Source organism: Podarcis melisellensis (genome assembly GCF_964234715.1).
Source record: "Podarcis melisellensis genome assembly, chromosome: 12".
Taxonomy (NCBI): domain Eukaryota; kingdom Metazoa; phylum Chordata; class Lepidosauria; order Squamata; family Lacertidae; genus Podarcis; species Podarcis melisellensis.
The window spans coordinates 26,239,363-26,255,618 of NC_138544.1; the positions used below are offsets into that span (position 1 = coordinate 26,239,363).

The window sequence follows — 16,256 nt, forward strand, 5'->3', positions numbered from 1 at the left end:
GCTTGACGAGTCTCTCGCATGAAGTTCTAAGTGCAAAAATGGTTGTGTGCACAGACAGGAGATGGCGTGCGGTTTAATCTTTACTATTGTCAATGACTAGCAATTCATTTAGTTGTTTCAGATATTTGTAATCCATCCTTCACCAAAAAAGTCCCAGGGCGGCAGACATTAAAATTAAAACCATCATTAACCACAAGTAAAATTGAAACAAAAATAATTCAGTGTCATAATCCAATTCAGTACTGATTTCTGTACCAAAATTTACCTGATAAGAAAGTGGTTTTTGTTGTCTGGGGCATCAGAATGACCAAACAAAGGCACACACTTGCAGTACGCATAAAATAAAATAAAACTAAAGTATTTGCATGAAACTGAAGTCCTTATACCTCACAGAAAATGAGGGTAAGCCCAACTGCTATCAGGGAGGATAGCTAGTTTATACTATTGTTTGCTTCCTATGTTGTGCTAAAACAGTCACACACAGAGGAAGGCTTTAGTAAACTAGGTGCTAAGAGGGTATACTCAGAATTACAGTAAGGCAGAGCACTGTGGTAACAACTGGTCCCAGCACCAAATCACAGCAGATAGGTGTGCTCATTTAAATCAACCAATTATAGCTAGAAAAGCTAAGGCTGAGGACTACTGTGGTACTGAAGCTGTTGAGGCCAGATTATAGCAACAAAAGGGCAGGGAGGGGTTGTGGCTTCTATAACTTTGGTATAGCTGGGGAATAGCTGGTGTGTCCAAAATATATGATTTAGATTATTAGCACAACATTTCATTGCCATAAAGTATGGAAGCCAACTCTACCAAAGAAAAGAACAGCTTGGGTTTCCTACATTTTCAAGTTCATTGCAAAGCTACATTTTGCTATGCAATACTCTCAAGTTAAATATTCATTCTGGAGCCAACAAGTCAAATAGATCACACATTTCTAGAAACAAATGTAACTTCTCTGAAACAATATGGTGAGCCATAGATGAATTTAACTTCCGAAGGATTAAATCAAAGTGTCTCTGATATTCACACACACCAGAAAAGATAGTAAGAACAACCTCAGGCCACGTTACAGATTTAGAAGTGCTGCTGGTGGTGGCTTGGAAGGAATTTTTCCGAGTGTGAATTTCTTCGCCTTAAATTGCTCCAGTTCTTCAGCAGACAGTTCCGACTCTGGGGTAAATAACTTTGCAGAGGTGGTGCTGGGAGGGGTTGTGGAAGGGGGCAATGTTGCATTACCCCCAAAGAGACTTGCCGGCTGCCCAAACAGTGTGTTCCCCGAATTCAAAGAAGCAGAAGCAGCAGCTGTTCCAAACACCGAAGCAGATGTGGAGTCTGAGGAGCTGGCAGGAAAAGATTTGCCAAATCCGGGATTCAGAGCAGGGGTAATGGCCGCTGTCCCAAACACCGATGCAGGCGCAGTCTCCGGGGAACTTGCCGGAAAAGGTTTGCCAAACCCTGAAAAACCAGAAGCTCCAAACCCACCTGGAGTGGTTGTAGCCATTTTAAATGAAAAGGAAGATGCCGATGAAGCAGGTTGATCTCCAAAGCTGACGGCATGGGGCGCAGTGGTGGAAGATGGGGTGCCCTGGCTGCTTGTGAGGCTCCCAAACGCAGGTGTGCTTCCAGAGGAGACGCTGCCAAGTTCAGAAGCTGGTTTGAAGGAGAAGGCTTGAGCAGATTTATTATCCACAGGAAAGGCTGCAATTGTCACACAAAGAAAAGCAATAGTTTGCAATAGTAAGGTCAAAGAAACGATAATAATCCCAGGACTATCGGAACTAAGAATATGCAAACCTCAACCCACCACCAGCCAAAACAAATCCCTACCTGATGATCCAAAAGCCGATGCCTGCTGTCCTCCAAACCCAAATGCAGGTGGTGGCTGACTAGCCGTGTTCTTAAATTCAGATATCTTAAAACAATGAGAAGTAGTTCTACATGTTACAAAGAAAAAAGGTACTATTGCTTCCAGTTCAATATAAAATGCATAGTTAGAAGTGAACAAATATTTGATATCGAATAAGCCAACTTACATTACCATCACTATGATTTCACTTTATTTGTGGTGTGGATCTATAGCAGCGATGGGGAATCTAAGGTCCTCCAGATGTTGCTGGACAACTCCTCCCACCATCCCCAACTCCTGGCCATATTAGCTGATGCTGAGAGGAGCTGAAGTCCAGCAACACCTGGAAGGCCACAGGTAAATGAATAGATCTCTATTTGGATAATCATCAGCAGAATACCTGTTGAACTGGGGAGATGGCTCTATTTATTTGCTTATTTTGAATGCCACCCTTCATCCGAAGATCACAGGGTGGTTCACAACAGAAAAATACAAAATGAGAACCAAAAATGCATCACAAAAACCCCAAACCAATAATCCCCCTCCCACAAACACATTCAAAAGGCCACAGATTGTTTAATCAGCCAAAAGCCTGGTTACAGAGAAAGGTTTTTGCCTGGTGCCTAAAGAAATGTAATGAAGAGACCAGGCAAACCTCCTTGGGGAGAGCATTCCACAAGTGGGGAGCCACCGTAGAAAAGGCCTGTTTTCGTATTGCTACCCTCCAGACCTCTTGTGGCAGGAGGCACACAAAGGCCTCAGAGGATGATCACAGTGTCTGGGTCCATTCATGCAGGGAGACATGGTCCTTGAGGTATTGTGGTCCTGAGCCATTTAAGGCTTTATCGATCAAATCCAGCACTTTGAACTGAGCCTGGAAACTGATTGGCAGCCAGCACAGTCAGGCCAGGATCTATGTAATATGCTTAAACCAGGCATAGGCAACCTTTGGCCCTCCAGATGTTTTGGCCTACAACTCCCATGATCCCTAGATAACAGGACCAGTGGTCAGGGATGGGAATTGTAGTCCAAAACATCTGGAGGGCCAAAGGTTGCCTATGCCTAGCTTAAACCATCTTGCGCCAGTGAGCAACCTGGCCTCTGAATTCTGCAACTGCTGAAGTTTCTGTACTGTCATCAGAGGCAGCCGTATTTATATATAACACACTGCAGTAATCTAATCTGGAGGTTACCAGAGCATCGACAACAGAGGTTAGGCTACTCGTGTCCAGATAGGGCCGCAGCTGGGCTGTCAGCCGAAGCTGATGGAAGGCACTCTGTGCTGCTGAGGCCACCCGAGCCTCAAACAACAGCAGAGGATCCAGAGGTTCCCACAAACTACATGCCTGCTCCTTGCCCTTGATTCCCTCTGAAGCAGCTCCCCCAAAAGGGGCACCCCCACCCTGGTCAGCCCAGGTCTTGATATATCCCCCACTCCTGTGGTAAATTGAGCCCAGATGAGTTCTCAGTTGGTCAGCCAGCAGGGGTCAGGGTGGAACAAGGTGCAAAAGGGCCGGCTTCCTCGAGAGGAGGAGGAATTCCAGCTGCCATGTAAGAGGTTACCTCCTCCATGGATGGTCTCCGGCTGCTGCTACTTCTGAGAGCAAAGCATCAGTTTGCCAAAAAACAAACAAACACACACACACACACACACACACACACACACTCTCTCTCTAAAGAACACCTGCCCTCTTAGTAACCTATTTTTCTGCCTTCTTGAACCCCCTTGGCCACCACCATCTTTCAAGGAAGCAGAGCTAGAAGCTGAACAATGCCAATGAATAATACCCTTTACTCTGGATGTTTATTGTAGAGACAGTATTTTCTATCAACAAATCTGATTTTATTATTGTGAACTGCTTTGCGAAACATGACTGAAAGTGTCAGAGCCACCCGTCTGGTCCCAGCTCACAAGAGACCCAACTCCAATCCGGTTTATTTACAGAAAGTCTTTATTGAAGATCATGGTTGCGTTTACACTCCATCTTTGTGACTCTACGTCTGTACCGTTAGATCGCTGAAGTACCCTCTGAATCTGTCCCGCCTCGGCACCAATTTAAGAGGCTTGTGCTGGACCACCTCTTCCTCTCCTTCCTTTTCCGCAGGGTCTTTCTGCCCCCCTGGGTTCCCCCTCGCCGGGACTCGCCCGAGGCTGAATCCTCTGACGCCTCCGCCCCCCTCCTTCTCGCTTTGGGGCCGGGCTCCTCCCCAGGGCTCTCCTCACTTCCGCGCGCCTCTACATTTGAACTTGGCGCGCGTACGTTGCTTCTGACCTTTCTCTCGACCGCTACACTGCTCCCGGTGCTACTCTCCACCCCTTCCGGCTGAGCGTCCTGCTCCGATCTTCTCCCCCTGTCTCCTTCACGCTCTGCTCCCTCTGACACCCTGGTAACTCCACCCCCTTCACTCCGTTCCGGCTGAGAAGCTGGCTCCTGTGTCCTACTCCTACTGAGGCTTCTCCCTTCGCTCCTCTGTTCCTCCCTGCTTCCCCCTTGGTCCCCCTTTGGTCTGACCAGGGGGGCTCCCTTCTGGGAGTCTTCTGACTCACTGGACAAACTCATGGACGACCTTTGGTCATCGTCATCCTCCTCCTCATCTCTCTGGGATTCTTCCCCCTCGCTCTCTGTCTCCTCCCCCATCTGCTCTTCTCTCCCTGAAACCCTGACATCCATCCCCCCCTCGAAGCCCCCCCTTCCCCCCTCCCGCTCGTCGGGTGCAGGTCGTGGAAGCTGCGGCTCTTCTGGTGTAGATTCGGGATACAGGTCGTCTACTTCAATGTCCTCTGCTGGCAGTTCTGTGTATGTGTATTCGAACCCGGGTTCTTCACCCAACGCGGTCTCAGTCTCTTCACCCTTTGCTACTTCGTCTGGTGCTGCCCGCCAAGGACCCATCATCCACCTCTTACGCCATTCCTCCTCTGGTTGCTCCTCCCACCAATAAGGGGTTTCCGTGTCCACCCCCGAGCACGGTCCCCTGGGCGGGCTTGATTCTGGTGTTCCCTCCTCGGCGGAAGAAAAGCCCCTGAACGTGGTATCTGACAATGTGGGCGTGAAAAGCCAGTCATCAAAGTACTCAGCTGGCATGGGTCTATGTGGGAAAAGTGCATGGAACTCATCTTTCAAAAGGGGTTCGTCTAACGCGTAGCCTGGCACCCAACTATTGGCAGTGGCTGGGGTGCCCTCTCTGGCGAGAAAGTATTCAACTCCCTCTTCCCCCCATCTCGAGTCCAGTATCTCTGTGACCTCGTTGAGTGGTTCGGCCCTAGGCGACCCCCCCCTCTTGGGCGACTCTTTGCGCGGGTCTGGTACTGTTCCTGACTCTTGAAACCTGTGTGGGGCTTTGTAGGGAGTGAGCACCGACCTATGAAAGACCGGGTGCACTCTGGAGCCTTCTGGAAGGGCCAGGCGAAATGCTACAGGATTGATCCTAGCCTCAACCTGGTAGGGTCCTAGCTGCCTGTGTTCTAGCTTCTTCTTGGCTAACGATCTGGCTGGCATCGCTTGGGCCGCTAACCATACCCAATCCCCCACCTGGATGTCCTCTCCCTCCCTTCTGTGCTTGTCCGCCTGCACCTTATAGGCCTGTTTGGCCAGCTCCAAATGTCTCCGCAGCTCCTCGTGCACCTCTTGCAACTCTGCTGCGAACTGGTCGGCCTCTTGAGGCACCTCCCCTCCCGGTGCCATAAGTCTCGGAAAGGTCCTGGGATGACGGCCATTGTTCGCGAAGAACGGCGTCACCCCGGTCGATGCGTGCTTCGTGTTGTTGTAGGCAAACTCAGCCATCGGCAGGTAGTCCACCCACGCTGCGGGTCGCTGATTGGCGTAACACCTCAGGTACTGCTGCATGATCGCGTTGACCCTCTCTGCTTGGCCGTTGGTCTGTGGATGTCTCGCCGACGCTAGGTTGATCTTGACATGCAGGATACCCAGAAGCTTCTGCCAGAAGTTGGAAACAAATTGGCGCCCCCTGTCGGACAGGACGGACTGCGGTAGTCCATGCACTCTGAACACGTGGTCGATGAAGAGTTTGGCGGTTTGTTCTGCCGTCGCCACCTTGGCACAAGGAATGAAGTGCGCCATCTTGGTGAACAAGTCCACAACCACCAGTACCGCCGTCTTGCCCCTGGAGCTGGGTAGGTCAGTAACAAAGTCCAGTGCTACCCTCTCCCACGGCTGCTGTGGCGTTTCCAGCGGTTCCAACAATCCCGCCGGCTTCTGGTGTACTGGTTTGGACCTCTGACAGGTGTCACACCTGGCGACGTAATCCGCCACCTCTCCCCGCATCTGGGGCCACCAAAAGTCCCTGGCCACTAATTCTAGTGTCTTCTCCTTGCCGAAGTGGCCCGCACTGGGAGCGTCGTGCAATTGCTGCAGAACCTTTGCGCGCAGTTCGTCGTTAGGCACGTAAAGGGCACCCTTGCGAGTTAAGAGTCCGTCCCGCAACTGGAACTCATCGCCGCTTTGCGACCCGTTGCGTAGCTCCTCCATCTTGGACTGTGCAAATTGATCCGCTTGCAACGCGCGTCGCACTGCGTCCAGGTCGACTGTGATGGCAGCGCACGCCCACGCCTGCGGTGCGAAAATGTGCTTCGCTGCAATTGGTGTCGTCTCCTCCAGGTATTGCGGTTTCCTGGATAGTGCGTCTGCTATAACATTTGAGTCCCCCGGGATGTATTCTATTTTGAAGTCGAAATCCGCAAAGAATTCTGCCCAGCGCATGTGTCTTTGGGTCTGCAGCTTTGCCGTTCGCCAATACTCTAAGTTCTTGTGATCCGTGCGGACCTGCACTGTGTGCTTGGCTCCTATGAGGAAGTGCCGCCACGCTTTGAAAGCTGCATGAATGGCCAACAGCTCCCTGTCCCATATGGTGTAGTTCCGCTCCGTCTTGCTGAGCTTCCGGGAGTAGAAGGCGCCCGGCCTCCAATTGCCTTGCGGATCCTCCTGCAGAAGGACGGCTCCCACCGCTCTGTCTGACGCGTCGGTTTCCACCCTCATGGGCCTGCCGGGATTCACGTGTAGTAGCTGCTCCTCGGAGGCGAAGAGGCTTTTAAGCTTCCGAAATGAGCGCTCTGCCTGTTCCGTCCAAGCGAACTTCTTCTTCTTGGAACTGAGGGTGTCCGTGATTGCTGCCGTCTCCTTTGCAAAACCTCTGATGAATTTGCGATAAAAATTGGCAAATCCGATGAATCTCTGGACCTCCTTCCGATTGCGTGGGCTTTTCCAGTCCAACACCGCTTGGACCTTGACTCTGTCCATAGCCAGCCCTTCGTCGGACAGCTTGTAGCCAAGGAAGCCCACCTCCGTCACATCAAACTGGCATTTCTCCAACTTGGCGTACAGCCTGTGCTCCTTCAACCTCTGTAGGACTTCCTTTACATCCTTCTCGTGAGCTTCCGGCGATTCCGAGAAGATCAGGATGTCGTCGAGAAAACATACACACTTCTTGTAGAGGAGTCCCGCCAACACGTGATGCATAAATGCTTGGAAAACGTGGCTGCCATTTTGGAGACCGAACGGCATAACTCTGTATTCATACGTGCCTAGAGGCGTGAACATGGCAGTCTTCCACTCATCGCCCTTCCGGATGCGGATGAGATTGTACGCTCCACGCAAATCCAACTTGGTGAAGATCTTACCCTTCCTAACGGTCGCTAGGAGGTCATCAATCCTGGGCATGGGGAAGGCCTTGGGCTTAGTCAGCCTGTTGATGAACCGGTAGTCCACAACCAGTCTTTTTTGGGGCGTGTCCTTCTTCTTCACAAAGAAAACAGGACTGCCTCCCACTGCTTTGGATTCCCGGATGAACCCACGCTGCAGATTATGCTCTATGAAGTCCCTGAGCTCTTGCATCTCGTCCTCAGACATGGAATACAGCTTTGCAGTTGGCAGCTGCGCCCCCGGCACCAGGTCGATCGCACAGTCGTAAGGCCTGTGAGGCGGCAACTGGTCAGCTTCTTTCTCGCAGAAAACCTCCAAGAATCCTTTGTACTTGTGAGGCACTGCCTGCACCATGCCCAGTTGCAGCTGCTGCTCGGCCCCCTCCTCCTGATTGGTTTGGATGCAATGCTGAGCACAATACGATGAGCAGAAGGTGATTTGCCGCTGGTACCACGCTACAGCGGGACTATGCCTCTCCAGCCAACTCATGCCCAACACAATGGGCGTGTCTGACAGGTGGGTGACATTGAAGCTAATGACTTCTCGATGATTTCCAATTTGCATCACCATGGGAGGCGTCTGCTGCACAACTTGCCCTCCCAGCAATTTCCTGCCGTCCACTGTGACCACGTTCAGAGGCGTCGTTGCAGGCAGGAGTGCTATGCTATGCTGCTTGACAAATTGTATTCCCACAAAATCCGCATTGCTTCCCGAATCGATCGTGATGGGAACCTCCAGGGATTGTCCATTTGGCAGCTGAAGGGTTGCAGTGAGTTGCACTGCTGGCTTGGGTGGTAAAGGGTCTGTGCGTTGCAAGGATGCTGGGGACTGTTCTACATATCCGCCTGGCTGAGCCCCAGTAGCTCCGCTTCCAGCCAGGCACTGTCGTTTCCCTGAGGCTGCTCTCTGTGCACCACTTCCGCTGCCACTGTTGCTAGAGCTGCAGTGTGCTTTTGGAGCCTCTGGGGGCACTCTTTGGCCATATGCTGTGCACTGTCACAGATGTAACATTTCCTGGTCCCTCTAGGAGGCTTCGCCTTCACTGCACCGGAAACAGGGGCTCTGGATGGTGTCTGAGCCCTAGCACCACCAATTTCCATCGGCTCTTCTCCTTGCCTCCCCACGGGCGAAGGGTGCGTCCGGCCGAAGTCCCTGGGGACAAAAGGGGGGGTTCTCGCTGGTGCACGCGCCTGGGGTCCCTCCCCCTCGTGCCACGGGCGCCCCTCATGCCGTATTCCAATAGCCAAAGCCCGTTGCACTAGGTCTTCTAGGGTTTGGGGTCTATCTCCCCTGGCGATCTCATCCTTGACGGGGGGGCTAAGACCTTCCCAGAAAAGATCTCTGGCGGGTTTACTATCCTTCTCCCAGCCCAACGCAGTTAGTAATGCAAAGAATTTAGAATGATATTGACGTACAGTGGCTTTGCCTTGCCGCAGTCCGTGCATCTGCTTGCGAGCAATATCCACATCCACAGAGGACTGGAAACAAGCATCCATCGCTTTAATAAACTCATCAGAATCGCGGCGGGCAGGGCCATCTTCGCGCCACAAATTGCGCAGCCAAGTCCTGGCCTCCCCATGCAGATGCGAAATTATGAACCCCACTCTCTCCTCCTCATCTTTAAAATCATGACGGAGCAAATGCAGTGCATACACGACGTCTGCCCTGAAGTTAGGGTAGTCTTCTAGGTTGCCATTAAAGTGCGTAACTAGGGCGCCCCCCCGCCGTCCAAGTGCAACGCCCTCCGATCTGGACCCCGGAACCCCTGCCCTGCTTGCCTGCTCCCACCTTGTTCGCAGGTCCTGGCAAGTCTTGTCCAGTTCGTCATTCTTCTTCTGCGATGCAATGACTGCAGCTGTGAGTTCGGTAACCTGATTCCTCAGCGTAAGCAGCTGTTCCTCCGCGCTCATGGCTGCTCCCGTTGGTGAGCTTTGCAAAAAAAATTTTTTGCGTTCTGTGGAGGGTACTTACTGTCAGAGCCACCCGTCTGGTCCCAGCTCACAAGAGACCCAACTCCAATCCGGTTTATTTACAGAAAGTCTTTATTGAAGATCATGGTTGCGTTTACACTCCATCTTTGTGACTCTACGTCTGTACCGTTAGATCGCTGAAGTACCCTCTGAATCTGTCCCGCCTCGGCACCAATTTAAGAGGCTTGTGCTGGACCACCTCTTCCTCTCCTTCCTTTTCCGCAGGGTCTTTCTGCCCCCCTGGGTTCCCCCTCGCCGGGACTCGCCCGAGGCTGAATCCTCTGACGCCTCCGCCCCCCTCTTTCTCGCTTTGGGGCCGGGCTCCTCCCCAGGGCTCTCCTCACTTCCGCGTGCCTCTACATTTGAACTTGGCGCGCGTACGTTGCTTCTGACCTTTCTCTCGACCGCTACACTGCTCCCGGTGCTACTCTCCACCCCTTCCGGCTGAGCGTCCTGCTCCGATCTTCTCCCCCTGTCTCCTTCACGCTCTGCTCCCTCTGACACCCTGGTAACTCCACCCCCTTCACTCCGTTCCGGCTGAGAAGCTGGCTCCTGTGTCCTACTCCTACTGAGGCTTCTCCCTTCGCTCCCCTGTTCCTCCCTGCTTCCCCCTTGGTCCCCCTTTGGTCTGACCAGGGGGGCTCCCTTCTGGGAGTCTTCTGACTCACTGGACAAACTCATGGACGACCTTTGGTCATCGTCATCCTCCTCCTCATCTCTCTGGGATTCTTCCCCCTCGCTCTCTGTCTCCTCTCCCATCTGCTCTTCTCTCCCTGAAACCCTGACAGAAAGATTTACAAACCTTGCAAAATAAATTTAAAACTTTAAATGAAGACCTTTTCATTTTCTCTATTACACTCACCAATGCCGCTTTAGTAGACGCATTTATATTCTTCAGCTCAAGCAACCGACTTCTCCACTGGCTTGCTAACTGCTGGACTGAATTGATCTGGAAAAAAGGGAGATTAGACTGTGTTAGGACCCTGCCAATCAAACCAAGAAGGAATAGAATTTCTGAGCAGCTGTGATTAAAATGTGTTGGCACATTCAGAACCAGAAGAATGTCATTACTACCCCACAATTCAAATGTATCTATTTTGGGGGCGGTGGGTCTTGATTCCAAATCACAGCCATTTACACTAAACAATATTACACCACTAGTAATCATGTACAGCTCTCAAGTTAAAACAGTTCAACGCATCATCAGAGATTTACAACCTTTCTTAGATAATAACAGCTCTCTTTCCCAAGCTCCGAGAGGAAAATCTTTCATCGCCTACAGAAAGCCACCCAATCTTAAACAAGTCCTTGCACACGATAATAGAACAACCCGACTTAACATGGACAGTGGCCCAAGAGCCTGCAATAAATCTAGATGCCAACTTTGCTGTCACATACACCCGGAGAACATCATTATTGGCCCCAATAACATCAAACATACATACCATCCCAGGCCTATTTAACTGTTTGTCTTCCAACATTAAATATGCTATCAAATGCCAACAGTGCCCTTCAGCTTTCTATATAGGACAAACCTTACACCAAAGGATAAATGGACATAAATCTGACATCAGGAATCATAAAACAGAGAAACCAGTAGGACAACACTTCAATCTCCCAGGACATTCTATGCAAGATCTTAAAGTAGCTGTCTTATTGCAAAAGAATTTTAGAAATACACTTGAAAAAGAAGTTGCTGAGTTACAACTCATTACCAAACTAAAAACTATGGAGAGACCTGGTCTGAATAGAGATATTGGATTCATGTCCCATTATGCATACTAAGCTAATTTTGGTCCTCTATCCCTTTAAAAATCCCTTCCCCTTCCCTGTGGAACCAACTGCCATCATTAACAGTCATCAACAGTTATAAGGTTGGAGCAACCTCTGCTTCAGAGTATCTGATGAAGTGTGTATACACACAAAAGCTCATATCTAGAAAGCTTATACTTAGTTGGTCTTTAAGATGCTACTGGAATTATGAAAAAAAAATGGGGGGGGAGATTATTTTAAAGACTGTCTTAAGACAAAAACACTTGATTCTCGTTAAAGGAGTTCTTTTTGGATAATCTTTTATTTTTTTTTATCTTTCATTTTGTTATTTATTATCAATATGTAGAGACTCACATAATTTTGTACATTGTTGTTTGCTCTGCTATTATAATATTCAAGACGCAACTCTTCTGGCAAGAAGTCTGGAAACCCTGCAGGAAGAGGAACAGTCAAAACCTGGAAAGACAGATAATACTGCTCTTATAATACTTCAAAGACTGCAGAAGTTACTTCAAAACATGGTATGTAACATATTCTGTGATCTGTGCTACCTTGTACTTTCTTAATTTAGAGCTTATGCCAGCTTGCAAGTTAATCATTTATCCATTCAAGACATTGTGTGAAGAAATGCAATTTCAACTCTACATTGATTCAGGTAACAAGAAATGCGTGGTAGGGAGAACATGTAAGTGTTTAGCCCAGGCATAGGCAAACTTGGCCCTCCAGATGTTTTGGGACTACAGCTCCCATCATCCCTGGCCACTGGTCCTGTTAGCTAGGGATGATGGGAGTTGTAGTCCCAAAACATCTGGAGGGCCAAGTTTGCCTATGCCTGGTTTAGCCCATTCTGAGCCTCTCAATTCTCCTTTTCAGGTGCCTTCTACGTCCGACCTTCCCAAAGCTGGGCTCACTTTTCGAACCTGACTGAGTGCTGGGAAAGGGGGAAAGGAAACACTGTCCAGGAGCAGTAATATTAGCAATGAAGAATCAGAGACAGCAAAAGAGACAGCCCACTGGTAGATTTTTAATCCTTCTCTATTGCCAATGACACATATACTGTACATACCCCAACTACACACTACTAAAACCATGAAGGAAAAAATGGTTTCAGAACTCTTCTTTCTCTCAGGGACCCTATAGCTGCCATGACAGTCAGCAACAGACAAAGCTGGGTTAAATAATACAAGGAGGCCAAGTTAGCAAATCACATTATTATAAATTGCCCACCTGATAAAGTAGTTAGATTCTGGTCTTGCAAAAACTCCCATTTTGGACTAGTTAAATAAATACTAGAATGAATAGAAAGCATAGTCCATACATATCATCCCAGGCCTATTTAGAAGCATAGTCCATACCAAAGCCTCATTTTAAAAAAAGAAAGATAAAAGACAGACACCTTTTGTTCACTTATATAAGCACACTTCTCATTCTTTGGGATCCAACAACAGTATTCAAGTGAGAAATAAACCTAAGCATGTGTGGGTAATTAAGAGGATTAGGAAAGATTCTACCTGATATATTCGGCTTTTCTTTCATAGGTGAATAGGTGGAAAACATCCATTGTCCTGAAGATTCCCAACTCTCCATGTCTTTCATTATAATTTCACTGAATAAATGACATTCAAAAGTCATAAGCCAAATGAAACCGAAGATAGGCAGTGAAGACCTACTTAAAGCTAGATTCAATGTGTTTTTTAAAAAATACAGAGCCAAGTCAAAGGTTTACCGTGATAAGAAGAAACAGTATGTTTTATAAGTGGCTTGCTACAATACTCTTTTTCAGTTTCTAAAATTCAAAGAAAACAAGTGGAAAGAGTGGGTGCAAGATCAAATATAAACAGGAAGAACTTGAATAAGCAGGGGAAATCACAACTGAATGAAAAAAAAATGTTAAGTGATTCAGTGTGAGAAATCCAAATCTGCATCATTTGGGGGCACAGATGCCAATCCAGTCTGATGCAGATGGCAATGCACATCCCCATCTAGAGCCTCTAGTTTTACACAACTAAGAAGCAAGAGCTGCGTCAGAGCCAATATTAAACCAATCTGAAACATATTTGTACCAAGTCACATTTTTTTAATAGCTGTCAGGACAAAAATTAGCTACACCAATGAAACATCAACAAGATTGAAATTATATGAAAAGAAACAATTCTTCTCTGTTAATAGGATAGGAATCTTAGGCTAGTCTTTCCCCTTTCTCATTCCCAAATGCAATTTATGAAGACAGGACCAAGTGTCAGACTCACATGCTCCGCCCTCTCCCCGAGTGCCAGCTTTGGCAGTTTGATCTTGTTTAAAGGAAACCAGTTCCCATTACATCTGAAACAGGAAACTCTGGATGAATGTTAACTAAAGAATCATTAAGCCACGGTCTACCACTTCAGACACAGCAGGATTTGCTTTAAACAGGATCAAAGTGCCAATAGCATAAGAAATAAGAATGACCAACACTCCTTCAGGCTAATTATGCCCAAACTGGCTCTTAATATTAGGAACTTTTATGAGCAAAGGCCACTATGAAGAAAATGACACAGGCAGGCATTCTGTACACAGTTAATTCTTCTTAACTCCTATTTACCTCACTGGGATATTCACAATTGTGTACAGGACTGCAGCCATAGGGTTCAGGTTTGTTTTTTAATTAGCCATTCAATAAAATTTATTTAAAGTCTATTAAAACTTGAGAGATAGGAAATTGCTACTTACAGAAGTTTATCTTCCTCATCTACAATGCCACTATTACCAACATTTTCATTGGAGCTTAATGCAGCATATCTGTTCTGTGAAAAGCCAGAATCTCTGTTGTGCCAGCTGGTTGACTTGGAAAAACTGGATGTCTGTACAGGGTTACTGTATCTCTGATTATGTCCACTCCATGCTCCTCTTCGACCGGAGCCTTCAGTTGGGAAAGAAAGAGATGTGTTAAGTAAGAGTTATGAGAGACACCAGCTTCACTACTCCTGCTGCCTGTTGAATTTTCACCTGTGACAACCTGCAGAAAGTCTCAAAATCTAGTTACAGATAGGTAGCCGTGTTGGTCTGCCATAGTCAAAACAAAAAAATTTCCTTCCAGTAGCACCTTAAAGACCAATTAAGTTAGTTCTTGGTATGAGCTTTCGTGTGCATGCACACTTCTTCAGATACACAGAGTGTATCTGAGTGTATCTGAAGAAGTGTGCATGCACATGAAAGCTCATACCAAGAACTAACTTAGTTGGTCTTTAAGGTGCCTCTCAAAATCTAGTATCCTGAGGGGTGGGGAGGCAAGGCATTGGACCAATTGCTACAACCTGCTCCAGGGTGACCTGGCACAGAGCAAGGCTACATTACGCCCACTGCTACCTAGCTAAGGTTAGGATTGTCTTGTTAGTCTAACCCAGCCTTTCTCAACTTCTGGTTGGTTTTTGAACTACAACTCCCATCATCCCTGATCACTAGCCATGCTGGCTAGGAATGATGGGAGTTGTAGTCCAAGAACATCCAGGGGCCCAGGGTTGTGAAAAGGCTGGTCTAGACGTGCCCTGTTTTGTTTTTTCCGGAGGATGGTGGCAGTGGCCGGGGAATGCAAGAGAGCCGCAGACAATATGATCACGGCAACACCACTCTCAGCTCAGCCCACTGGGTCAGCCACACCAGGGAGAGAGAGTGGCATTGGCTGCTTCTCTTCCCTCGCTTCCAAGCCACCCTTCGCCAACCCAGTGCCCTCCTGATGTTCTGAACTACAGCTCCCATCAGCCCTAGCCAACGCTAGGGTTGCCACCTGCCCAGGATTGTCCCATATTTCAATGTAAAATACTACATCTTGTATTGATACAGTTTTGTCCTGTATTTTAGGTCTCCTTTCTTTCTCTCAACCCCTCTGGCAAGTTAGGGATCTTCTCCACATGCATGTGTTGGAAAGGTCCTATAGCTAAGCTCTGGGTAGCCATGCACATTTACAAATTTGTGTGTGCGCACACATGGCAAATTCCAGAGGGCCCATCCTGTTAGGATACCATCAGTGCCAGATTTACGTCTAAGCTAAACAAGCTATAACTTACGGCCCCACTCTCTGGGGGCCCCCAAAAAATTTGAAGGGAAAAAAACCTGGATGTACATTTCCAAAATATAAAATAAAAAACAAACAAAATAAAACCTACATACAGCAGCAGTATTGTATGTTGTGTAGGCTCCTATGACGTAAGTAATGTGCCCCACCTGCTTCCTAAAATATCACTGGTTTGCTGTTATTATTTCATGTTATAGCAAGTTGCTAGTGAGTCTTCATAAATTGTGTTTCTAAAGGAACTTTTGTTATTGCCAAATGCCCATGTGTTTGCATTATCAGGTTTGTTATGAATAAAAAATCATTTTAAGTTAGAGCTTAATAATTATTTCACTATTAATATACTTCTTAATTGTATTTCAATTCAACCATTACTTTGATAAAATACATATTTTGTTATGTGCAAATGGCTTTAGATACCTCTTAGGCCCATAAATTACCATACAGCATATATTCAACACAAAAAACAGCGACAGTTTGTTGTTGGCAAAGGACAGCTGGGCATATAAGGGGCCCCATTACCTTCAGGACCTTAGGGCCTCATCAAAACTAAATCCGGCCTTGGATACCATAGAGTGAAACGGATTACTCTAAAGTCATTTCAGCACCAGATGGGAAAAAAATCGGCCCCCCTCCAACCGCCCCCCCGCATGTTGCCAGTACTGTATAGAGGGGGCAGCCCTAGCCGGCGCCCATCTGGAGGGCAGCAGGTCGGCCGGCGCGAGGGGACGGAGAGAAGCCGCCGGCGGAGAGGCGGAGCGGGACAGCCTCCCTTTCTTACCCGCGTTGGCTCTGCCGGCGTGTTGGCGCGGGTGCTCGTTCCAGCAGTTGTCGCCGAAGCGGCAGTGGCCCTGCAAGAAGTAGTGGCAGACCTGGCCGGAGTTGCGAGCCATGGCGGAGCTTCCCCGGCCGCAGCTCCCGCGAACTCCTCGAAAGCAATATGAAAAACCGCCGCCGCCGCC

General features: G+C 48.2%; 1 protein-coding gene across 1 annotated transcript; it reads right to left on the bottom strand.

Annotated features, from left to right (window-relative positions):
• Nucleotides 1-197: 197 nt before the first annotated feature.
• Nucleotides 198-16,211, bottom strand: NUP42 (nucleoporin 42). The gene is made up of 7 exons (XM_081883393.1): nt 16,076-16,211; nt 13,956-14,145; nt 12,758-12,852; nt 11,601-11,677; nt 10,336-10,422; nt 1,828-1,912; nt 198-1,698 (listed from the first exon to the last, which is right to left on the bottom strand). The coding sequence occupies exons 1-7, from the start codon at nt 16,185-16,187 to the stop codon at nt 1,067-1,069; spliced, it is 1,278 nt and encodes a 425-aa protein (XP_081739519.1). The 5' UTR covers nt 16,188-16,211; the 3' UTR covers nt 198-1,066.
• Nucleotides 16,212-16,256: the final 45 nt, after the last annotated feature.